Source organism: Rhinolophus sinicus, chromosome 13 (assembly GCF_057876585.1).
Source record: "Rhinolophus sinicus isolate RSI-liver-muscle chromosome 13, RSI-T2T, whole genome shotgun sequence".
NCBI lineage: Eukaryota > Metazoa > Chordata > Mammalia > Chiroptera > Rhinolophidae > Rhinolophus > Rhinolophus sinicus.
In genome coordinates this window covers 13343392-13367998 of record NC_142513.1, presented here as the reverse complement: position 1 = coordinate 13367998, position 24607 = coordinate 13343392, and the positions used below count along the sequence as shown (strand labels likewise).

At 50.0% G+C, this 24607-nt stretch overlaps 1 protein-coding gene across 6 annotated transcripts in view; it reads left to right on the top strand.

Moving 5' to 3' along the window:
• The first annotated feature begins 1896 nt into the window (after positions 1-1896).
• Positions 1897-24607, top strand: part of TOX2 (TOX high mobility group box family member 2) — a 124533-nt gene continuing 101822 nt past the window's right edge. For 2 of the 6 annotated variants that reach the window (XM_074317666.2, XM_088789119.1), the window contains exon 1: positions 1897-2073. In XM_074317666.2, coding sequence (XP_074173767.1) covers positions 1975-2073 — 99 coding nt within the window. In that variant the 5' untranslated portion in view covers positions 1897-1974. Of the gene's footprint in view, positions 2074-2990; positions 3395-24607 lie in introns of those variants that run through there. The other 4 variants (XM_019748740.3, XM_074317665.2, XM_074317664.2 and 1 more) reach the window with 3 other exon arrangements.

The following is a 24607-nucleotide window of genomic DNA, read 5'->3' as shown; positions in this document are numbered from 1 at the left end:
TTCAGATATAGTCCCATGCACATATGGACTACTTGATCTATGACAAAGTTAACACTGCAGAGAAGTTGGGGGAAAGGTGATCTTTTCAATGAATAGTGCTGGGTCAGTTGGATATCCAGATGGAAAAAAAGGAAAGGAGCCAGTGGGAAATTCTTTCTGATGAGATATGGTGATGTATTTCTAGAAACAATGACTGCTGAAATTTATTTAGAAGTTCTTTCCTTTCTGAGCTGTAATTTCCCTCTGTTGTTTCCAAACCTTTAGTGAAAGTGTTTCCCACACATCTCTTGTATTAGTGGATCTTTATGGTCACTGTTGATGAAAGAATGTCCAAACATTCAACAATCACAGTAAAGAAAGGTGGTATGCAGGCAACAAGGTGACAGTGAGTCTCACCTGGTCTTGTGCTCTGGTGCCCTTGGTTGTGCCTCTGAGGCATCTGGAAACGAAAATTACTGACATTTCAAAGGTATGTTATCCTAGATGCATAAGAACAATGGACAGGCATGGTTTAAGGTAGAGATTGACCTTGCTAAGGAAGATATGGGTCTGGGATGTGACTATCTACCATGACCTGATCAGTTAGGAATCTATGATCAGACCATCCTGTGTGGTTACTTTTGGTCACTGAGCTTATCAGGCTGGCCATATAGCCCCCTGAGCCTGTCAGGTCTGCTCTGTAGCCCCCCTTTAAGTTCATCTCACAAAACCAGTGGTCCTAGCTCTAGGTCAGGAGGAGCAAAGCCCAATCAGCAGCTGGGAGCTAAGTTCCAAGTTGGCTCCTGAGGGGGAAAGAGGCTCACTCCCTCATCTCTAAATAGCATCCCATGTCCCATTCTGACCCACTTCTGTTTCCTGGCATCCTGGTCCTTCCCAGCCAGGCCTCCTGGGTGTGAGAGAGCCAGGAACCAGAGGGCAGTGGTGGAACAGTCATAGGGAGGTGAAGGAGTAGACACTGCTAGTTTAGACCATTCTTGCAAAGGGGAGGAGCTAAAGGCCAGCTGCCAGCAGGTGATGTGAGGAGTCCCGGGGTGTGTGTGTGTGTGTGTGTGTGTGTGTGTGTGTGTGTGTCTGTGTGCGCGAGCAGCGCCTGTTTTAGTCACCTCTCCACCCCACCATAGGAGTGAGTCATCCCATTTTGGTAGAGGAGACCATAAGGCAGGGCAGATTCTGAACCCTTAGAACTTCAGTTTCTAGGCCATTCCTAAGGCCCTCTCTCTCCCTATCATTAAAGGGGGCGGCGTCCTTCTGCCTTCTCCCAGTGATTTCAGTCTTGGATACTCTGGAGGCAGCGGAGCCTACTCACCTGGAGCTCCATAACTGACCCTGTAAGTCCTTGCCTCAGTTTCCTCTTATGTAAAGGAGAGTTTAATCCCCCAGGGCTTCTCTGCATCACTCAGATCAGTGGGACAAAGAGAGAGGGCATCCTAAGATCAGCCTCAGGCGGTGGATCGTGCCACCCCTCCCCCGCTCCCCCTCGTAAGACAGCACCCATCTCCGAAAGTGTTCCTGTCACTACCTTCCGCCCCCCACCCCCCACCCCAGCCAAGCAGGGCTCATTATCGCCCTAAATATTTAGGGCGGGGAGTGTCCCACTTCTGGGAGGGGTGTCATACCGGCTTCTCCCTCCTCTCACCCTTGGTAGCGAAAGGCGGGACGGGAAAGTGTCGTCTGGACAAGCGCGCAACCCTCCCGGACCCCCAGGGGCGGAAGGCCAGGCCCAGGATCCAGCGGCCGCCAAGCCCGTAAAGGGGACCTCGCCCCCCCACCTCCCGGCCCCAGCCGGGGGCCCACAGCGGCGCTGGAGGCCGGAACAATAGCTCGCGGGGGCGGGGCGGGGGCTGGGGCGGGGCGCCAGGCCGGGCGCCGCCCCCAGCCCGCCCCCCGCGCTCGCAAACCCGCTCTCACACTGACTCCCACCCGCCGCCCGCCCAGGCACTGCCCGCGGGAGCCGCCGCCGCCGCCGCGCCCGCCATGGACGTCCGCCTGTACCCCTCGGCGCCCGCGGTAGGCGCGCGGCCCGGGGCCGAGCCCGCCGGCCTGGCGCACCTGGACTATTACCATTGCGGCAAGGTAGGCGGGGGCCGGGGTGGGGGCCCACGCGGGCGGGGCCGGCCCGCGCCTTCGGATCCCGCGCGGTGGCCAGAGTGTCCCGGGCTGGAGAACCGGCAGGAGTCACCTGGCAGCTCGGGACGCCGGCACTTTCCGGGACACACAGGGGGAGATGCCGGCGGTGCCCACGCACTGCGACACGCGCACCTCAGTCCCGCCGACGGGCACATGCCACTCACACGGATACCCTTGCGGTTCCACTCACGCCCCGAGTTGTTCTGATCACAGGCAGAAGTCTCTGACAGTCACTCACACGATGACACAATGACACTCACTCACCTACGTCCCCCTGACAGCCTCACATTCATTCACAAGCTGACACACAGTGACCCACTGCCACACACAGACAGCCATGTACCTTCAACTGTCTTACCGTCCCACACAAGTCACCCTGACAGTCATTCATAACAATGACACGCAGTCACTCGCCCACGTATATTGTCACACCGCCACATACAAGTCACCCATTCACACACTACTATGCCACACACCTTATTACATGCCCCCATCCGCTGTCACATTCAGTCACAACTGGGGACAGTCACACAAAGAAGTCACTCTGGTAGTCACACGCTTGTACTCACAATGACCCACACAAGCGCACATTGTCACACACAGTCGCCCCCTGGACGGTGAACCTCACACATGTTAATCGCCCTGACGGTCACAGTCATACGCGGTCGCCAAGGGGCAGCCACAGCCCCCGCACCGCCCCTCCCCCACCTCGGTCATCCACCTCGCGGGTCCAGGTTTAACTTCTTAGGCGTTGCCGCGCACTAATTGGGCCGTTTACTAATTGGCTATCACTGACCGGCGGGACCTTGGATTCCGTGTTGGTAATGGCCAGTCGAGGCCTGTCCCCTCCGGGTAACGGTGAGCGGGCATCCCTTCAAGCTGGGGCTGTAGTGAGGGACACCGCCCTCCCTTTTCCCAGCTCGCGGCCCCCCACCCACAGCCAGGTCACCGCTGCTGTGCGCGGGGCGCGATGGAAGCTCGCGTGCCTGGATCGCAGGACAGGAGGCGTGCCACCTCCACTCCCCACGCCGAGCCCAGTCTGGGACCGTTAGGAGCACCTGCGCGGTCCGCGTCTTTCCCTTCGCCCAGCAGGGAACTTTCAAACTTAGTTAGGAGCCAGACGGTCCGTGCGTCCGCGGGTCGGTGCGTGGGTCCCGGCCGGCTGGAGCCGAGTGCGGCTTTTCGTCACTCGGAGCCCGGATTGAACGGCGCGCGTGGGTTTCCCCCGGGCCCTGGCGCATACGCGCGGGCTCGGTGGCGCTGCCTGGTGAGTGCGTGTCGGGTGGTTGGATCGGTGATCTTCCCCCAGGGTCTCAATCCCACCCCATCCCACTGGTTTTTCACCGAAACCCTCGAGATGGGGATGCTGCGGGAAGGGGCGTCCCCGCGTGCGCGAGACCTCTCGGGCTGGGCCTCTGAGTGCGTTCTCAGGCCCTGGGGAGCGGCTTCTGGAGTCGCTGGGCTTAGCCCTCTGCAGTTCGCCCCAGATGGGACGTGGGATCCGGGGGCATCAGGGCCTGGGGGCGGTGTGGGGACCGTGGTGGGTGACAAGTGAGGTTTCCGGAGGATGGGGGTGATTGTCTTTTGTCTGGTGACCCGCAAAGTTAGAAGCTGAAGAAGGAGATGGTGTCTTCTAGCCAAGGCTGGTTCTCGGGCTGCTTCCAGTCTCATGGAGGGAAAAATTGATTAAAAGTAGCTAGTGGAGTCTTCAGGGAGGAGAAGGCGTTGGGTGTGGGGGCAGCTGGGCTGTCTTCTGCCCTTGGCTTTGTTATTTTCTAAAATATGAAGTTGGAAAGGCTCCATCTCAAGCCTCTTGTTTGGGGGCATGCCTGGGAATGGGGGATTTGTGCCTCAAAGTCTGGGTGGGTGGGTGCCCCTAGCTGGGGGAGTGCTCCTTTTGGGGGTGGTGTTTCTGTAAACCCTGCCAGAGTGGGGGCATATGGGGGCCTTTGGGAGGTGGCACTCAGCTGAGGCCCCTGCTTTATTCTGATGCTCTGTAAAGCTCTGACTCAGCACCGAGAATCAGTGTGAAACCCCGGGAGGGGAGGGAACGGCACAGGGAATGAGAAGCTGGTGATTCTGGTTGCTGTCTGTGGCTTAGGACCCCTGCCTGGTCCAGAGCTGACGGTGTATCAAGGAGGAGGGTGGCCAGCTGGGCCACGAGTATAGGTGAAAAAAGGTCTGACCTTGCACTTGGATATAAGGCAGGTTTCTCAATCCTTCCGGCTTGTGGCAGGGTGAGGCAGGGGAAGTCCCTCGGCTCAGCTAAGGGTGGGTAAGAGGCCTGTTGGTAGCAGATCCCAAGTGGACAGTGGACTTCAGTGGTGGTGGTGGTGGTGGGGTATATTTTGACCAGGAGCTAATGGTGAGGGACTGGAAAGAGAAATGCCCAGACTCCATCCTTACAGCTGGTCATTATCAGAACTGGAGGGGAAACTGAGGCCGAAGGTACAGCAGTGACCACACTTGGGGCCTTTCGACTGGGCTATAGAACCAGGACACAGCCTGCACATTGGGGGCTGGGTCTTTGGAATCCAGACAAGAGGCTTTTCCCCACAGGGACCCAGGCCTGAGAAACACAAGGGTTAGCATTTGCCCGTGATGTCAGACAACCACTGCACTGTTGACCTGGAAGGGCCCTTGGCGACCGTTCCCTTGGTGACTGTCCCCTTAGTGATCCGCTACACAGAGATTCCAGCCTCTTTAAACCAAAGTCATGAGCAGTGGCTGTTCTTTTGGCATCTTTTGTTTGAGAAAATACACAACAGCAAAAAAGCTGTTATGGTTTCATTTTTGCTTTGAAATAGGTATGTATTTTCCTAATCACAATAATATCAGCATGCATTTGAAAAATAGCTTACCAGGTGTGAGGCAGGCATATTACTTACTTCATGGACGAATAGTGCCTGATGCTTGTGGTCCTGTGGCCGCTACTCCCCCCACCCCCACCCCCGAATCTGTAGCCCCATGCTGGGAACCATTGATCCCCTCCTTCTTCCTTGCATCACAGAAGGGGAAACTGAGTCATGGAGTAGTGTACTCAGAGATTACAAAGCAAACACAGAGCAAGGCCAACCCAAGTTCCTTAATTCTCAGCTTGATACTCATCTTGCCTCCCCACAAATCTGTGTCATGGTTTAGGGGTTGGGGGGCTGTGACATCCTTCCTAAGGTAACTGTGAATACCCTACATTCAGAGTTTGACAGGGCACTTTACCAGGCGGGGTGATTGCCTGGGGCTTCCCGCTCCTCTACAGCAGACTGGTGGAAAGCAGCCATTGGTTGGGGCAAACCTGGGTTCACATCTCCATTTGTGGCTTTGTGACCTAGGGCAAATGATTTCTAAGCTTATTTGTTATTGGAATATGATTTACATACAATACAATGCAAATTTTAAGTGTATAGTTCCATGAGTTTTGATGGTAACCACCATCCCAATCCAAATATAGAACATTTCCCTCACCCTAGAAAGTCCCCTCATACTCCTTTCCAGTCAACACCCCTTCCCCCACCTCTAGAGGAAGCTGTTTATCTGATTTCTATTATCAGTGCTTTGTTTAAGTTCAGTTTAAGTGTACTAAGTATATTTAAGTTACAGAATTTCATATTCAGTATATATATTTTTTGTGCCTGGCTTCTTTTTGCTCAGCAGTGTCTTTTTAAAGATTCATTGTGTTGTGTATATCCATGGTTTGTTCCTTTTTATTGCTAAATAATATTACATTGTATGATATGGCATAATTGGTTTATCCGTTCACCTGCTGATGGACATTTAGTTTGTTTCCAGACGGGGTATTGTAAATAAAGCTGCTATGAACATTCTTGTACAAGACTTTTTGTGGGTGGGGCAAATTATTTAATATCTCTGAGTCTCGACGTCCTCTTGAGGACAACATTGCCTACCTCGGAGGTTCAGGAGGGTTAACAGAGGGGATGTAGGCTAGGACAGCTCTTGGCACATTCCAGCTACTAACTACACAATGATGGTGTCAACCCCCTGGAACCTATTCTGGTAAGAGGCTTAGCATCTCTGTGTTCCAAGCATCCTTCATCTCTGGTCCAAACATCCTTCAAAGCCAACCTGGGTACCGCTTTCTCCATGCAGTGCTCCACGGCCAACCACCTTCTTTCTTCCTCCAGACTACCCCAAAATTGGTACTGCATGGGATGCGGCATATTCTGCCATCCATCATTCAATCAACAAACAGTTATTGAGCACCTCTTTGTACTAGGTGCTGTGCTAGGCAATGAACAAGAGTGACTCAAATTGCGGCCCTCTGGATCTTATATATTGGTAGGGGCAGTCATAAATGTGTGGGTAAAATAAATGGTATGATGACTGAAGACAGTACAACTATGGAGAAAGCGCAGCAGGGAAGAGGGTTAGGAGTGCCAAGGCCAGGCTCTGGTTTGCAATGTTAAGTATGGAGGTTGGGGGAAGGCCTTGTGGTCTAGAACAGTGGTTCTTGAATTTCTGTACACATTCAGAATTATCCGGTAAGATTTTAAAAACAGCTTCCTGGGCTCCACCCCCAGAGATTCGGATTCAGGGGCCCTGAGAACTTGCATGTCTAATGAGCTCCAGAGTCATGCTGCTGGTGGTCCAGCAACCACACTGTGTGTAGCAGTGGTTTGTGTATTGGTTTTTGTGTATAGTTTTTTGTGGGCTCCCAGCAGGCAGGAACCATGCCCACTACCTGGCACAGTGCCTGACCCATAATTACTCAGGAAATATGCGCTGGTGGGTGAATGACTCAACTCTCCACCCACACAGCTCTGGGCACAGCATGTTGTACCTGGATGGGGTCTAGACAAGCTTGGTTATGAATGGTTGGAGTCTCCTTTTGATGAAAATCCATGGTGTGGGAGCTGCTGTTCCCATCTCATTGGGACTTGGGATATGTGAGGTCTGCTCAGCAGCCCTGCTGGGTGAGGTCCCCACAGCTTCTTTCTGCAGGGGCACAGGTGGCTGTGGGTGGCTCCTGTGGAAGGAAGCCTGGGCTGGGTGAGCTCTGAGCTGAGATGGCAGGTCCTGGGGCGCTCTGGAAGGAAGCATCTGGGGCATCTCTGTTAGGAAGCTCTTCTTTACTTTCCGTCTCAAAATGTGCCCCATAGCCCCTTCCCTGACCTTTCCCAAAGGGTCCTCTAGGACCACACTTTGGCACCTTACCGATGTCAGCCTGGCACTGCTGCCTGCAGTCTGCTGAGTAACCTTGAGCATGCCAGTTGTCTTCTTGGGCCTCTGTTTCCCTCTGTGCAAAGGGAAAGCCAATCAGTGACCTTCAGTCTAGTGAGATGGGGAGTTGTGGTGAGGACATGTAACAAAATAAAGGCTGGGCATGTCCTTTATAACTGTACAGTGTGGTGAACCTGGCAAGGATGAAGATGATACTTTTTGAGGAGATGGGCCTTCAGTGCTTCAGAGGGCAGGAACCACTGTGTCTACCTTTACTTTTATATTCCCAGAGCTGGCCTGACACAAAGGCGCTCAATAAATATAGAATGAATGAATGAATGAATGAATGAATGAATGAATGAATGAATGGCCTGTTGTCCCCTGTGGCTTGAGGAACTTAGCATCTGTTTGGCTCTTATAATCTGAAGACTGTGGTGAGTACATCGAATCCACGGCAAGGCAGGGGCCAAGCGTCTTTTGGCTGACATGTCATTCCTAGAGGGCCTTGCCTGACAGAGAAGACCCAGGGGACAGAGCCCAGCATGGGGAGCAGCCAATAAGCCAGGAAGAGTGGCTCTGAGTCTGCATGCAGGACCAGGCCCTCGTCCCAAGGATTCCCCTACATGGTGACTGCCAGCTTTGTGTGATTCCCTACGGCCGTCTGTTTTGTTTCTGTGATTTCCTAGACAGCGCTAGGATCTGGAGGGAGCATAGATTCTGGAACCCGGCAGACCTGGGTTTGAAAGCTGCCTTACCATCGTCAGCACAGGCACCTTATGAATCTCCCTGTGCTCCCGTCTCCTCGTCTGCACAATGGGCAAAACCCCCGTGGGTTGCCTGCCAGGGGGGTTGGAGATCAGGCATACACAGCACTCAGCCCCAGTAGGAAATGCGTTCCATTTCTATTCACTAAGAGCAGCACAATTATAAGTGAAAATGCAAGGGGAACCCAGTTTCAGCTGGGGCTGCTGGAGGATTGGCCATTCCCGCAGGGCGGGGAGGGGCGGTGCCTTCCCACAGTCAGGCATTTCCACGCCTTGCTTGGTCTCTGGGTGGGATTTCCTGGGCCTCTGGTTTGAGGAGGACTCCTGTTGGAGTGTTTAGCATTATGAATGGACAGGTAGCTGCTCATTTCCTCTGCATTTTTCTGTTTCCTTTTTGAATCTGTGTGGGAGGGGTGGCAGGTTTAGCAGGCAGAAAAGCCTGCTTCACGCCGAAGCGGCCCCATTCACTGGCCTAGGCTGGCGACCTTGCGCACCTCATTTAATCTCTCCACGTCTCCATTTTCTCATCCGTACAAGGGGACAGCGATGCCTTCCTCGTATTGTTGCTGGGAAGCTCAGATTAAAGTAACAGCTATGGAAGTTCCTTTTCATCTAGAACAGTGTTTCCTACCCTCGGCATATTGATATTTTTAGACTTGACAATTGCTTGTTGTGGGGGCTGGCTGTCTCAGGCATTATAGGAGGTTTTGCAGCACCCTTGGCCTTTACCTATCAGATGCCAGTAGCACCCCCTCTCTTGGTCATCACAACCAAGCATGTCTCCAGACTTTGCCAAGTGTCCCCTGGGAGCAAAAGTCACCCCTGTTTGAGAACCACCAGTCTAGAAAGTGTAGTGCAGGCATATTAGACGATGGTGGTGATGTGAGTGGCAGGGCATTAGGGCTCCTGCTTTCTGTCCAGTATTTTAGTTCTGTCTCCCCATCAGTAAATCCTGCATCCCCACAGTTGACAGTTGTCTTATTTACACGGACCAAACGCTTACACAGTGAGTTTTCACCATGGTTTGGGAGCAGCAGTAAAAACATATGGTAAGTAATTATTAACTTAATGAGTGGTGGTAAGTTGTAATTTTATGTCTTAGTGAAAACATGTTGTATAACATAGGATAATAAATTCTGATCAATTACCCTGAAGCATAAACTTGCTGCTATACATTTGTGATTTCTGGTGTCTGCTAGAGTAAACGGCAAGGTTGTGGTTTATCAATATGTGATCACCTGTTTACTGTTGGGTTTCTCAGCTGTTCAACAGGTTTTGTGGTGTGCCTACTGTGTGCTAGGGGCTTTAGCCCTGTCCGGAAGGCTCAGCGACTCAACTGGAAACTCACCTTTAGTTGATGAAAGGCTGTGTGGATCTGTAATATATTGGCTAAAAATGCAGAGTCATAATTAAATGTATAATTGTCTGGGGAACTGCCAGGGGTGTTGGAAGGCTTCACACGGTCGAGTCTTATAGGAAAGCCAGGCAGCTACAGAGTGGTGGGAGAGTATTCTAAGTGGAGGGAACAGCCATTCCAAAGTGGCTCGGAGGGGTAGTTCGGGGATACTATCAGCGTATGGCGGGGAGTCCTGCCTGCAGGGGAGCTGGGACACCAGCAGATATCATCAGAAAGAGTGTCAGCCAGTTGGGTTTTAAGTACAGCAGTGCCTTGGAGCCAGAGATGAGGTGCAGAGAATGGAATGCTTCCCCTTGCTGGATTCAAACCATTGTCAGCAACTGTCTCTCAGTCTTCTGCTGATGGGAAAGATTAATGGCTTGTGTTTGATTTCCCCCAGTAGCCAGGGATGCTCTGCTTCTCAAACTTGAATCACCTGGAGGGCAGTGAAAACACAGATTGCTGGGCGCCACTCCCAGAGTTCTGATTCCATTAAGTCTGGGGCTGGGCTGAAAAGGTGCACTGCTGACAGGTTGACGCTGCCAAAGCTGCTGTTCTGGGAAGCACACTTAGAGAACACGGCCCTCGGCTAGAATACGGGAGGGCTTCCCCACCTTAGCCTAGGGCGATGGGGAGGTATTGCTGGCCTGGGGCAGGTAGCTCTGGCTGGGACACGGGACGTGGTCAGGTGTCCTAGAGATTCCTGCCTTCTTCAGGCCCCCTATAGGTCATCGGGGAGTCTCCTTTGATGATGTTGATGATTTAGAGCAACTTGGAATCACTTGCGGAAGGTTCTCCTTTATCTGATGTGACTGAGAGCTGCAGGATAACTGCTTCTTAGGTCTGAGCGGAGTGAAGAAGAATCATAATTAATGGAATTGGGGGGAGGGGCAAGGAGATTCTCTTCCACATTCCGGGGCAGGACTCCAGAGTTCTGGTGCTGAGATGTCACACATTTTCCTGTGTCATGGGGAGGACTCCAGATTGACATCTGAGGAGCTTCTTGGGACATGCCTCAGGGAGTCACATCTGGGAAAGAGACCACAGAGTGCAGGAGGGCTTTCTCTTGTGGCTGGCGTCCTGTCACGTTCTTCAGCAAGAGTTTTTTGCCCTACCCCCACCTGGATGGAGTTAAGTATCCATGGCTTTGCCCGTCACCATCCCCTTCCCCTTCTCGGAGCTCCCAGGAAGCTCAGAAGCAAATGAGTAGGTTTCTTGTAGCCATAACGTAGGCTATCATGTCACATTTTTTGCTTATTCTCTCACTCCCGATTTCATTTCACTCTTCTATCATTTTCCCCCTTTACCTTGAGCGCCACCATTCTTTCTTTTAAAAATTGTTTTTGTTTTCTGTAAAAGACACGGAAATATATTAGACTATGAAGGAAAAAAAATGGGGGTCCAGAAGAGCGCAGAGGTAAAAAGGGTGTGTTCTAGTCGCCATCTTGAACAAAAAGTCCCCTCTCACTGATGTTTATTTTTAACATTTGTGCTATTTGATGGAGAAAAGTAGGGTAGAAAGAAGCACCAATTATTCTCTGAGCATTTACCAACTCTCAGGCTCCTTCATGCATATCATCTCGTGAGGTCTTGATAAGAACTACGCTAGGCACATGTGTCCCCATTTTGTGGGTGAGATCCAAGTAAGTCAAGTTACAAAAGGCGACAGAGTTGCTGGTCAGCAGAGCCGGGGCTGGGCTGCGTTCTCTCCACTCCTGTCCTGCAGCCTCCAGGGTGCCAGGTGCCAGGTGCCAGGAGCCCCACCCTCTGCAGGGATGAAAGTGTGGATCAGCTTGCCCTTGTTTTTAGAGTTGGTGCAGTGGCTCTTCTCAGGGGCTGTGGTGTTTCAACTGGGCCTGCTGCCTTGGTTTTCAACTTCAAATGTCATTCGCTAACAGAATACCTTCACATTGCAGCTAATTAAAATGTGCTTATCTCAAAGTTGGGCCTCATTTGCAGGAATGATTTAGAAACTTGTTGGAAATGAGTGCAGCTCAGTAGCATCACCCAGGGTCAATCTCATGCATAAATTCTGTTGTTCCATTGCGCTGTGCTTCAACTTGACCTGAACTGGAGAACGTGGAAGATGGACCCTGAGCCTTTTGTTGCCTATTTATTCTGCAGATAGTTATTGAATACCTGTTGGGTGCTACCTACATTCTTTAAAAAGCTCCCTCCATCCCGCCCCCTATGCTGTCTCTGCTCTGTAGGTCCACCTGATCGGTAAGTTAATGCAAAACCACATAGTGGATTCACGTGTGACTTCTAAGGTCAGTGGAAGTGCCTGGGTTCAGATCCTGGCACTTACAAGCTGTGTGACTTTGGACCTGTCACTTCACCTCATTATGCCCTTGTTTTCTCACATAACCTCCCTTGCATCACGTTGTGGTGAGGCCTCTGGGAGATCAAGTAAGTCGTCCCCTTCCTCATTCCTGCTGCCATGTGTTATTCAGGTCATCCGGGCCCCCCGTGGGACAGCAAGTATAGGCTCCACCCCAGGTTTTTAAGTCTTTAATAAACGATAGAGTCTCAGGAGCTTTCCTATTCGGAATAGGTACAGTGGTCCTAGTTGGAACGGTCTCTTGTCTCTCTGTATCGGTTCCTCTTTGTCTCATTGTAGCTCCCACAGGGATTCTTACAGATTCAGTCAAACATTCAGACTCACAAGGCTCACACAGGTGACACTTGGTACCTGTCTCCTCGAAGGACCACTGCCTGCCCGCAGGGCACATGGTCTGTTCCGCCTTTGCAGGCGTAGTTCTTGCAGAGGTCTTTGCAGTAGCCCAGGGAGGTGGCCACAAGCGCTTCACTTTGCCAAGCTTCCCCTCCCCTCCCCTCCCCTGTCCTGCCCCAGGTTCTAGTTCAGTGCAAGGGAATGAGACCCACAGTGGGTGAGTTTGGAAGCCACCCTGGCTTAGAAGCCTTATTCCCCAAAGGACCTATGTCTCTTGTCACAGTTTCATAGTCTTCCCTTCAAGGGTTCCTGCCAGGGGCATGTCAGTTTCAAGAGTCACTGCAGTCAGGAAAATCTAAAGCGTGGCTTCTTTATCAGATATTTATAATTCATATATAGTTTCTTCCAGTCCAGATGCAACTTACCAATCAGAGGTCAGTTTTTACCATAAGCAGAGTTGCCTAGTAACATAGTTAACATCCTAACTTCAGCAGGTTTCCAGGGGAGTTATGGTAGAAAATTAACAAAGGTGAAATTCTCTTGCAAAAGAGAAAAGAGTTTGGTTAAGTTTTTACCCATATTCACATCCAATTTCACCTGAGGAGTGGTGCTTTTTGGCATCTCTTTTGAGGGGATGAATGAAGCCCTCAGTATGTTTTGTGTATATATTCCATGTTTGTGTATATTTTCTGATGGATCCATATAAGATACACCCATAAACCATATAAGATGCACCCACCAAGAGAGATGCTTTGGAGTCATATTGGCCTGAGATCAAATCCTGGCTTTGCCATGTATTGAGAATTATGTCATCCATCCATCCATCCATCCATCCATCCATCCATCCATCCATCCATCCATCCATCCATCCATCCACAGAATATTCACTGCCTGTTTGCTCTCTGCAGGGCTTTGTGGGAGATGCCAGGCATGACAGGTGATTAAGACCTGGTCTTTGCTCTTGATGAGCCTTGCTCATTAGAGAGACAGACAAAAATAAACGATTCCACATGGCTGTGGAACCACTGGGCCAGGCTGGGAGTAGTCAGGGAGGTTTTCTCAGAGGAGGGGACACCTGGCCCATGCTTGAAGGTGAATTGGCCCTGTGAAGAAGGCAAGGAAAAGCATTCCAGGTAGAAGGAACAGCACGTGCAAAGGCAGAGGAAGAAACTGACGTTAAAGAGATGAGGCTGGAGTTGGGAGCACAGGCATTTGGAAAGCGACTTAATATCGCTGGACCCCAATTTCCTCACCTACAAAATGGGATTGACAGTGCTTACCTGTATGTGAAATTAAATAAGACAATAATGAATGTTGAAGCACCTGGGATAGTTCATTTTAATTCCCTTTCCAAATCTGTCTATGGATGCCTAAGAGCCAGGCTGTGATTTTAAATGAGACAGGAGACAAAAAATCCTGAGGGGCCTGGCCACTCACCTGTGCGACGCAAGCATTTCCTTCCGTGGCTCTTCTGTTAGTCATCTTACCTCTCCTTTCGATGGAGCACTAAATGTTTGCTCGCTGTCTTGGGTTATGTCTTACAGTATCAGTGAAGCACATAATTGTGTTTTCCTAATGGCCCGACATTAACAACAAGCCACGACCCTGTTGAGGCATTCTCCGGGACGGTTTTCCATCTGCCGACAGCTACATTATCTGTCTGATGCCCTGTCAACACGTCCAGTCGTTTGCTGCTTTGTCTTGCTTTGCTCAAAGGTGGCCACCTCCCACATACCAGCTGGGGACACTTAGTTTTGGGGGGCATTTCCTATCCAGGGACCACAAGTCGCACATCAGGATGAACCGAGGAGCCATCCTGGACACGATCCAGGTTTTTTTGATGTGTAAATTGGATCCTGTCGTTTCTCTGGGCAAAACCTCTCAATGGCTCTCCATTGTAGCTTGGTGAACGTCTTACCAGCCTGTCAGACCTCTGCTTAAAACTTTCCAGGGGCTTCCCCTGGTGTGTAGATAATATCAGATGCCTTTTTTGGGCCCCTCCCATGTTTCCCCGAAAATAAGACCTCGCCGGACCATCAGCTCTAATGTCTCTTTTGGTGTAAAAATTAATATAAGACCTGGCATTATATTATATTATATTATATTGTATTATATTATATTATATTATATTATATTATATTATATTATATTATATTATATTATATCATATTATACCCAGTCTTATATTACATAAGACCCGGTCTTATAGTAAAATAAGACCAGGTCTATATTAATTTTTGCTCCAAAAGACACGTTAGAGCTGATGGTCCGGCTAGGTCTTATTTCGGGGAAACACGGTAGGTTCTTGTGTGATCTAGCCGCTGCCTGCTTTGCCGGCCTGTCTGAAGCAGGAGGCTTCGTGTTGGGGACATAGGGTTGAATAAAACCAGCCTTGCCCTGTTGATTCCAATCTAGCCCCCCAGGCCTTCTTGTTGTTTCCCAGGTACTCTCCCTTCCCCCTCTTTTTTGCCTGAGGGCTCTTCCCTTTGCCTGGAATGTTCTTGCCTGCCTTCTTCACATGGCTGGCTCCTGCTCTTCCTTCAGGTCTCAGCTTTATCCTCACTTTCTCAAAGACTCTGACCCTCTCATCGGTGTGGTTACCCCATTAGTCTCTATCTTTGCCTCTAGTGTATTTTCTCGCCATTGCATGATATATCTGTGAGATTACTCGAGTGTTTGTTCCACTTTCAGGACAGTAAGCTTGCAAACCACTGCAGTCACGTTTGTTTTCTTCACCATGGAGTCCCAGCACCGCAGCATGGGGTCTGCTGGGTAGTAGGTGCTCAAGAAAAAGTTGTAGAAAGAATGAATGAATCAATATGGCAGTTATATTTTCCAGAGATGGCCACCATAACATATCCCCCGCTGTGTTTCCAGGACTAATTCACTTACCCTCTCTGGGCCTCACTTATTTGGACATTGTCACCATTGCTGTTTCTCATCAATGAGGGGGACACAGGGTCTGGGGCTAATAGATGTGAATTCCCATTGGAACAACATGCCACCCTCACCTCCAGCCCAGCCCAAGGAAGAAAGTTGAAATGGGAGCCAAGGGGGATGGCATTCGCCATCCTCATCCTTACAGTCCTTAGCCAATGCTTGGCTCTCTGAGGCGAGCGTGGGCGGACCTCAGCATCGTCTCCCTGCTTCTGACGGGAGGTGTTGACCTTGCCATTTGCAGGAGGTAGGCGTCACTCTCAGTTGCTTGGATGGGGCATCTGGGGGCACAGCCAGCTGGCCTTTGGAGATAATGAATCTCTCTCTAGCTCGTGGGAGTGTTTCTGTTGAGCAAGCAGGACTTTTTGGTGACTTCTCTCTGATTTGATCATCCCTTCCTTTTTATTAACTTGTCAATTATCAAGACTGTGTCACCTGCCCCAAATCACCTGCTACTATCCCCCATGCAGACTCAAGAACAGTGTTTATTTGGGCCCTTTCCTCTGTTAATATTCAATCCTACAAACTGCCCCACGCCAGCCCCAGCCCCCGGAGCCTGTTTCCTGTCTTTCTCTTTCCCCTTCCAACACGTGTAATTAGTTGATGGTTTATGCCCCACCCCCACCACGGGAACATCGGCTTCACAAGGGCAGGGCTCTGCCATTTGCCCCTGGATGTGTCTGTCGGAGGACTCTAACTGCTGTGCCTCTGGTTTCGGAGTTCCCCACCTCTCTGGGAAACGTCTATGTAGATGTCTTTTCCCATCCAAGTACTAACCAGGCCCGACCCTGCTTAGCTTCCAAGATCAGATGAGACCGGGTGCGTTCAGGGTGGTATGGCCGTAGACGTAGATGTCTTCTCAATGTCTGCTCAAGTACCACCCCTCCCAGAGGGCTTCACGGCTCTCCTCTGTGCCGCTGTCCTTGCCCCTCCAGCACCTGGAACACCATAGGCTCCCTGTGCAAGCTGGGGTGCTCTCTGTCCCCAGGAGACAGTGTCTGGAAGGCCATGTCAAGGAGCTTGGACTGTCTCAAGGGTGGTGAGAGTTGAGGTATGTTGTATTGCAGAAGACTCTCTGTGGTTGTCTTATGGGGAGAACCTTGGGTGGGGGCAAGAGTGGGTGCAGGACGACAGTTGGGAGGGGATGGCTGTGGTTTAGAAGATTGATGATGGCTGGGGGCTGTGCTATCCAATATGGTCGCCACATGTGGCGATTTCAATTTAAAATCAAATCACATCAGTTTTGTTCCTCAGTCACACTAGCCATATTTCCAGGGCTCTGTAGCTGTTAGGATAGCCCCTGTCGGGCAGGGGAGATCAAGAACTTTCCCATCATTGCAGAAAGTTCTACTGGCCATTTCAGCTTGGACTGGAGTGGTTGGGTGGGGATGGAGAGAAGTGGAGGACGATGGGAGATACTAGGAGGTAGAATGGGTGAGATTTGGGGATGAGTTGGATGTGGGGTATTACAGAGAGGGGGTGTCAAGGGTAAGACCCAGGCTGTTGGCCGCGGGTGAAAGTAGAACTCCTGGGTCAAAAGAATGAGCATTTTCATGGCTCTAAATTCAGATTGTCACACTTATATTCCAAAAGAGTCATCTGTATTCACCGATAGCACGAGAAAGTGCCCATTTTATCGCCCCCTCCTGACACGGCTTATTATCTTTTGAAAAACCTTCAATTGTGTATATACCTCTTGCCAAACCTGCCTTCACTTAGGATCTAACATGTGGACCATGAGGTCTTTGTGATCAGGGAATTATATGTATATTAATGCAGATTTCAATCAAAAGAGTTATGTTTGCCATGGTGGTCCAGTCGGATGCTGTTTAAATGCCTTTGGTAATATCTTCAATCAGATGGCAAACAGAAAACAGGAAAGTTCGTAATAAAAAATGAATTAGGGCGATTAGCAAAAGGTGAACCGCTTCCCTCCTCAGGCGACCGGCAGAGTTGACCGAGCTTTGCAGGGTGCCTCCTATCCAAACATATGTCTGGATTACTGCAGACTCCGAGGCTGGCCCTGGGGTCTGCTTGGCACGCAGGACTTGGTTATTGCATTTAGTTTTGCAAAGGTCATGGCCATCCCCTCGAAGGGGGCCCTGAGGGGCTCACACCCCGGGGTAAGCTGGAGTGGGGCCTCTTGAAGAGGGGTTTCTGACTCAGGGTAGGCCAGGAGCTTCTTCTTCCAAGGTAGAAACACCAGTGGCCTTGCTCCCTCTCCCTACATCCTCCAGGGTCCTGCACAAGACCCTCTTTCTAGCATCTTCTCCAGGGATGCCCTTGGGGAACCTTTCCTAGCTGTCTGGTGTTGGGGGTGGGGTCCTTCAAGAAGGAGGCAGAGGCCAAGCAAGGCTTTAAATGACTAATGGAAGCACAGGGATTGGTTCCTGTGACATCAAAGAAAAACAGAATTCTGGTGATGGAGCTAAGTGTGTGGGGTTGGAGCTCAAACCAGGACACAGAGCTTCTACCTCAGTAACATTGGAACTCACCGCCACCCAGAGCTGGGCCGTGGAGACCACACCAGCGGTGGTCAGGGTGGTTACATCCGTACTAGCTGGCTGACCTCCATGGTCAATGGTTGGGGTTGGGTGACACCCAAGCTAACTCTATGACTGGCACAACAGATGGTCAGATCTAGTCCATACCATGGTCGTTGGGTGATCCCCACGGTGGGCTGGTATTACCTACCTCCAGCCAATGCTTCTCAACTGTAATGTGGGTGTGAATTACATGGGGTCTTGTTAGAATGTGGATTCTGACTCAGTAGTTCTGGGGTGGGAGGCAGAGACTTTGCATTTCTAACGAGGTCCAGGTGATGCTGAGCCACTTGTCAGTGGAGCACCGTTTGAGAACCAGGGTCTTTGTGGCTTACCTGTGTGCAGCCGAGGACAGTGAGGGGACCTCAGGGACTGCACAGAGTGCAGCAAACACTCCTCGTTACCAGGCTCTGGATGTCCAGGGAGCTGTCCTCCCCAGAATAACAGAAACCAAGGCAACTGGGGTGTATCACATGGGCTGGCAGCCCATCCCCCTGGAGGTGGGTCTATTGCAGATTCCCACCAGCAGACCACCCATGGGGACCCCCTTAGTCCTCTCTCCCTGTCTGAGATAGAACTGAAAAGTTCTTTGGGTGTGTATTCAACCACGAATTTCATTACTTAATTTTGTTTTTCTGTCCTGTCCTGGTGAGCCTGTCTTGAATGAGACGAGTTGGAGCAAACCTCCCTGGCGTCCCTCCCTCTGTCATCTCCTGATTGATACCCTGGAAGGAGTTGCTAGGATGCTGCTTGAGGCAGACACAGAAATGGCAGGAAATCTCTGGGAGGCAGGGCACGGGGCCAGGGAACTCTGCCGTCTCCACAGACATGTAATGAGGAGGTGGCATTAATACCTCACTTAAAGGAGACACTCATTCTTACCCAAGGGTCACACAGCTAGTAAGTGGCAGAGCTGGGATTCAAACCTGTGTCTTCATGCTTCAGAATTCATGTCCACACTGCCTGTGGTGGAATTGGGGGCTCAGCTGCCAGTGTGGCAGGCAAAAGTGCATTTGTCAGCTCTTTGATTAGGCAACTGGCCTGCCATGAATGCCCCCAGCATAGAGGGGTCCAGGCTGGTGGGGGGAGGGACATCTGGGGTGGCCTTGGAGACAGGGAAGGTTTTCTAGTCCTGGCATTTCTGCCTGGCAGCCTCCTTATGCACCTCTGGCAGGAGTGACCTTGTGTCCTTGCTTCTAGAAACATGGCCTTGTCTTGGCTGGAATTTGGGAGGGGGTTCCTGGAGCCCATGACTTCTCCCTCTGTGTCTGCAGCCATACAGACTGGACAGTCAAAGCCCAAGCTTGGGAGAACCCCTTGAGTCTCAGAACCTCATGTCCTTATCTGGAAAATGAGGGACACGATGACTCATTTGACAGCATTGCGGTAATGAGCACAGACAGTAGGACCCAGAGTCTTAGCTCCTCCAATTCTGTCTGTGACACTTGCTAGCTGTGCATGTCTAGGAAGTTACTTAACCTCTCTGTGCCTCAGGTTCTTCTCCTGTAAAATGAGGATAATAATTGCACCCACCTAGTAAGGTTGTCATGAGGCCCAATATATATATGAAAGCACAAGAAACCGTACCTGGGACAGAGTATGTGCTCCTATTAGTCCCCCTCATGGAGTCGTTGGGAAGCGAGTGTGACTGTAGCAGGACCAGTTGTGCTCAGAAGGAAGCAAAGGCTCAGAAACTGTTTGCGTTTTGGTTGAGGAGCAGAGGAAGGTGATGGGTCAGCAGGGAGCGTGCTGGGATAGACAGCCCCCTGGCTGGCTGTGGGAGCTTGGGACACCCACCTAACCTGTCCAAGACTCACTTTTGGTGGTTGCTTGTTTATTTTTGATCATTCATTTACAAGAACACATACAAAGATATAAAAGTATATGTAATACATTACAAAATTACAGCCAAGGCAAATAAACAGTAGAACAAATTCTAGGTGGAAAATGAGAACAGATATGTTAGCCCTGGGCTCTACAGTGTTTGAAATTGACCTGCAAATCTGGCTCTGGGCTTCCGGGCAGAAAAGCAAAAAGGGAAATAGATTTACTCCATGATCTCTTCGTTCAGGGGGAAGAGGCTTGGCAGCTTCTCACAGGAAGCACAGCTTTAACTGGCATTTGGAGCTAAAATAAATTTCTTTCACCAGCTTCATGGAAATTGTCAGACTTCAGTTTCTCCAAATGTAAAAAGGGGGACGAGACCTTGCTTTCGTGGCTCTCTGGCTGATCGCAGGGAATACGCGGGGTATCAAGTACCTGTTGCATGCCTGGTGTGTAGTGGGCACCAGAGGGCATAGTTCTCGCCCCTCCGCCTCATCAGAGCTAGTTCCTGTCAGTTTCAGGGTAAAAGCTGACGTCAGCACAAAGTCAGCCCAAACATACCCGGGTGTGCCCAGAGTACAGTTCTGCTGTCAGAACTCAGGCAGGGAGAGGGTTATGTGTGTGTGGGGGGTGGAAGCTGCTTAATAATAGGACAGATGCAAGGCCAATGGGGCACTTTGACAAAATGAGGGTGGCACATGGCATTGTGCGTAAGACCCACAAACGAGTAGTGGGGTTGGAGGACAAGTTAGGGCCCATGTGTGGGGACCACTTGTGCAGTCAGACATGAGTTGGGATTCTGGGAGAGCTGTGGCGACAGGAGAAGGGTGGGAGGTGATTACAGAGGATGAAGGGACGCAAGGTTCAGTGCACCCACAGGTGTACAGTGTGGCCCTATAGTGCTCAGTGTTTTCGTTTTCGGGGAGAAGGAACCTGGGATTAAGCAACCACGCTGTCCCAGGGGGCGTGAGGATCCCGGCGGGCACCTTAGCCGTGCAAAGCGGCTGCAGTCACTTCCCTTGGGCCAGATCAGTCACTCCCCTTGGGCGAGATTTGTTTAATAGAAGCTTGTAGCTTCTCAGCATTTACAGGTGCTGATGGGGGCATCACAATATTGTGAAATGAAGCAGCGAAACCAATGTCATTACCAGTTTACCTGGCGAGGAAGCAGTCGTCTTAGTTAGCACTGATGGTTGAGTATGACAGAGCTAAAATTGAACTTGGCAATTACCACCCGTGAGCGGGGCTCGGTGCTATGAAAGGAAGGTTCCATGGAAATCAACTCTGGTAATCACAGGGTTTAAAATTAGTCAGTTACTATTAAGGTTCTCTGTCAGCATATGCTTCAGGGTGACGCAGGGAATGGAGGTTGGGACAGGTTTTGACTGTGCTGGGTTCTCTTGTGTTCAGCTGCACCAGCTTTTTATTTTACTTACTTTTTTTTTTTTTCAGTACCGCATATTCATTTTACTTGGTCTTATGTACATAGAGGTAATTAACTCAAAAGATAGGAGAGAGGAAAATGCAGAAGACAATGTTAATTGAAGATGCTTTTGACAGTGTTTTTCAGTTAATGCACTCGAGGATGAATTTTATATTTCAAGATGGGGAAAAAAAGTAATTTGCTAACACCTACATCATTATTAGCACCAGACTTTTTAACCTTTCATTATGAAAAACTTTCCCAGACATAGAGGATATACAGACTCATATAATGAAGCCCCATATTTTTTTAAGTTAGTTCCAAGACAAAGGTTTGAGAGACCCTCGTTAGCGTCATGGTGCAGCGTGGCCATTTGAATGATGGCTCATTTAAAAAATCCTTATCTTTCTCTTTTCATGAGCGCATACCATTTTCTCAGCTTTCGGGTTTTCTCTAGACTTGTGAGAGGTTTTCCAAACAGCTTTGTGCCTCTCCTTGGGATGAAAAACTCAGCCTTTGATGGACACCTCTTTGCCCTAGAGGAAGGAGTGATGTGATATTGTTGAAGGTTTCTGAGCCCTTTGTGGAATTATTTTCAGGAAGCCTTAACTAGAATATTTCAGCAATTTCAGACTATTGTCCCCATTTTTCAGATAAAGACCATGAGGGGTTGGTTGGTGCACTTGGCTGCTGGTGCAGAGAGAGTCAGACAGAAAGGAAAAGCTTATGCAGCTTCAGTTGTAAGGTGGCCTCGGGTGTGTGCGCTGACCCTCGACAATGGGAAGATGGAAACTCAACGCACTAATTGCTTTGAGCCTCAATTTCCTCATCTGTAAAATGGGCATTTGGGTTGGGCAGGTGTGAAGATTGAATGAGATAACCTAGGCACAGCAGAACCTCAGCTCAGGTGGCTGTTGTTATTAACAGTGATATTTTTTGTCTACCTCCTTTGTGCCAGGCACCGAACCAGACCCTTTGCAGAGGCAATGGCTTTGCAGAGACCTTGCAAGGAAGTCTTCCCCCCTCCCCCACTTTTCTTAATCATACTTTATTCTTTAGGCATTTTTCCTGCCTTCTTAGTTTTGATACGTAAGTTATTCACAACATTTATCTGAAGATAGGTAGAATTATACATATGCAAAATCCCAAGAGTTGCAATAGTGAAATCTTAAGTAAATGCAGGCTCAGAGAGGGTGTCGCTTTGTTCAGGTCCTTTCAGCGAGTAAGGAGTCGGCCCCGATTCCAACTCAGGCAGTCTGCCCCCAGAGCCTGGCTGCTGTCCCTGCCCTTCCCTCTGGGCACAGTTAAACATCAAGAAAACCAGGCAGCCTGGATGAGCTGTCTCTATGGCCGAGAAGAGAGAAGCATTAAAACAGAAATATCTTTTCCAAAAGGCTGCACCTCTTCCACAGGAAGCTGAGTCATCTCTCTTTGGTTTGAACCGTAACCATCGAGCTGCCTCAAAATCCGAAAATGAAAACTGAAAAGTGCTGAGTTCCATCAAGGTACAGTGGCCCCTCCCTGGCTTCTCCTCAGAAGGCACTGAGCAGAGGGGCCGTGGAGCTGGGACCCCCTCCACCCCACACTGGGTAACTTGGCCCCAATAGTGCAAAATAAAGAATCCCACACACTGGGGTTTGCCATGCTGCCTCGGTAACCCAGCCTGCCCGGTGGGTGCACCTGCCCAGCGATGCCTGCCCCATGGGATAGCACTCGCAGGGTGAGTGAGTGATGGTCTGGAAGCTGCTCTATCATTGCCTGTGACAACAGGATCACAAGCCCAGAGTGCCTCCTTCCTGCACACGTGGCAGGATCGAGTCCAGAATCTTCTGTTCCCAGGCTCAGCTCCCACAGACTCCCTTCTCTGTATCCCCAAACGCTTCCCCTCCCTCAACTCCCGGCTCAAATGACACCTTTTCCACGAAGGCCTCACTCAGCTGATGGCCCTGGGGACCTCAGCTCTGAGCACTGTCTCCCTTACATCATAATTTCTCACCTACATGCGTGAGCTGAGTTATCCTTGAGGACAGGGACAGTGTCCTGTTCACACATTGCCCTGGCTTCTGGAACTACCCTGCGTGGAGTAGGGAGTAGACAGAAGAGAAAATACTTGTTGAGGGAATGAATGAATGAATGATCACTGAAGGAATTTTACCTTCACACTTTCTCTGTGGCAATCAGTTATACCTTTTACTCATCAGCATTTCCAATTAGCAAGTTTAACATTCAACAAGCAATATGGGCTCCTTTCTATATCAGTAAATGCCGGTCACTTTTCATGGCTGCATAGTATTCCATTGCACAGAGAGCTGTGCTTTATTTAACTCATCCCCACCAATGGGTTTTATCGTCATTTCCATTTTCTTATAAGTAATGTTACTTATAAGAAGAAATAAATGCCCTTGTCCGTACAAATTTGGGCCTGGAAAGTCTTTTCCCATCTTAAACTTATGTAAGTATTCATGGATGGTTTCTTCTAGCACCCTGCCAGCTTTGTGTGTGTGTTTCCAAATCTTCAGTATGTCTGAAATTTTCATCCGTCTTTCTATCACAGTACAAAATCCGCATCTCCCTTTCCTTCAGACAAGCTCCCTGTGCTTGGATCTTGGCCTTGGATCTATGGATTGTATGTACTTCCTAGTCATTGAGCACCTACTGTGTGCTAGGCCCTGTGCTATGAGCTGGGACCCAAAGATGAACAAGGCAGATGGTCTCCACCAGGAGCCATAGCGTAGTAAGGAAGATGGACAATAAACACCTTTATAAAAACCATCAGAACAACCAGACGCCATCAGCGGGAGAAGTGTGCCATGAAGAAACTAATTTAGGTGTGGGTGAGCTCAAAAGTGCTCTCTTTGAGGAGGAAGGAGATCTTTGAGCAGGACACAAAGGATGAGAAGTCAGTTGTGTGAAAGTCTAGGAAAGTGCATTCCAGGCAGAGGGAACAGCATGAGAGAAGTCCAGAGGCATGGAAGAAGACTTCCTCTTTTCTGGAGCCTTTTCTAATCCCCCCACTTCTCCCTCATACAGGCATCAGCCTCCTTTATCACATGGCATTTGCTGTTTCCCAGGCCCTTCTCCCTGACATGTCGTTTACTATTGTTACAAGTGCCCAGTAACGGGACAATTCCCCAGAACTCGTCTCAGTCCTGGATGCGCTCAGCTCTGTGACGCTTCCTCAATAGACTTTGGTGTTTCTGAAATGTCCAAAAGATTCAAACTGGTTTCACAGTGCCCAGAGTACATAGCAGTTCGTAGGTTCTATCATTCCCCATTTTACAGACAAAGAAACAGAAGCTCGGGGAACTTAGCCATCCCAGCAGGCAGAGCTAGGCCCTGAACCCAGTTCTGTCTTGTTCCAAAGTCTGCCTTCTCCACGGAGCCCTACTTTAACTGCCCTTGTGTGAGAGCTAAGGACACTGCGGGGGGTCCACAGTGCCAGCACTGGCCCGAGCCTGACCCAGCCCCCGGCCTTGTGGTGGGTGACCTTGGCCCTTGGCCGACTGACTTCAGAGGAGTGGGAAGGAACCAGGGGAGGCTTTTATGTGTGTGTTTTAAATTACAAATGTAATACATACTTGTGGAAATTTTTTGAAAAAATGAAACAAGGCAAAGAGAAAAACAGCCACTGAAAATACCTCCTTCTCCTACTCCCCGGGGAACCACTGTGAACAGTTTGGCACCTTGCACCGTGCCTATCCAAACACAGTTATTGTTTGTATAAAAAGGGGATCGTGCCCTTGA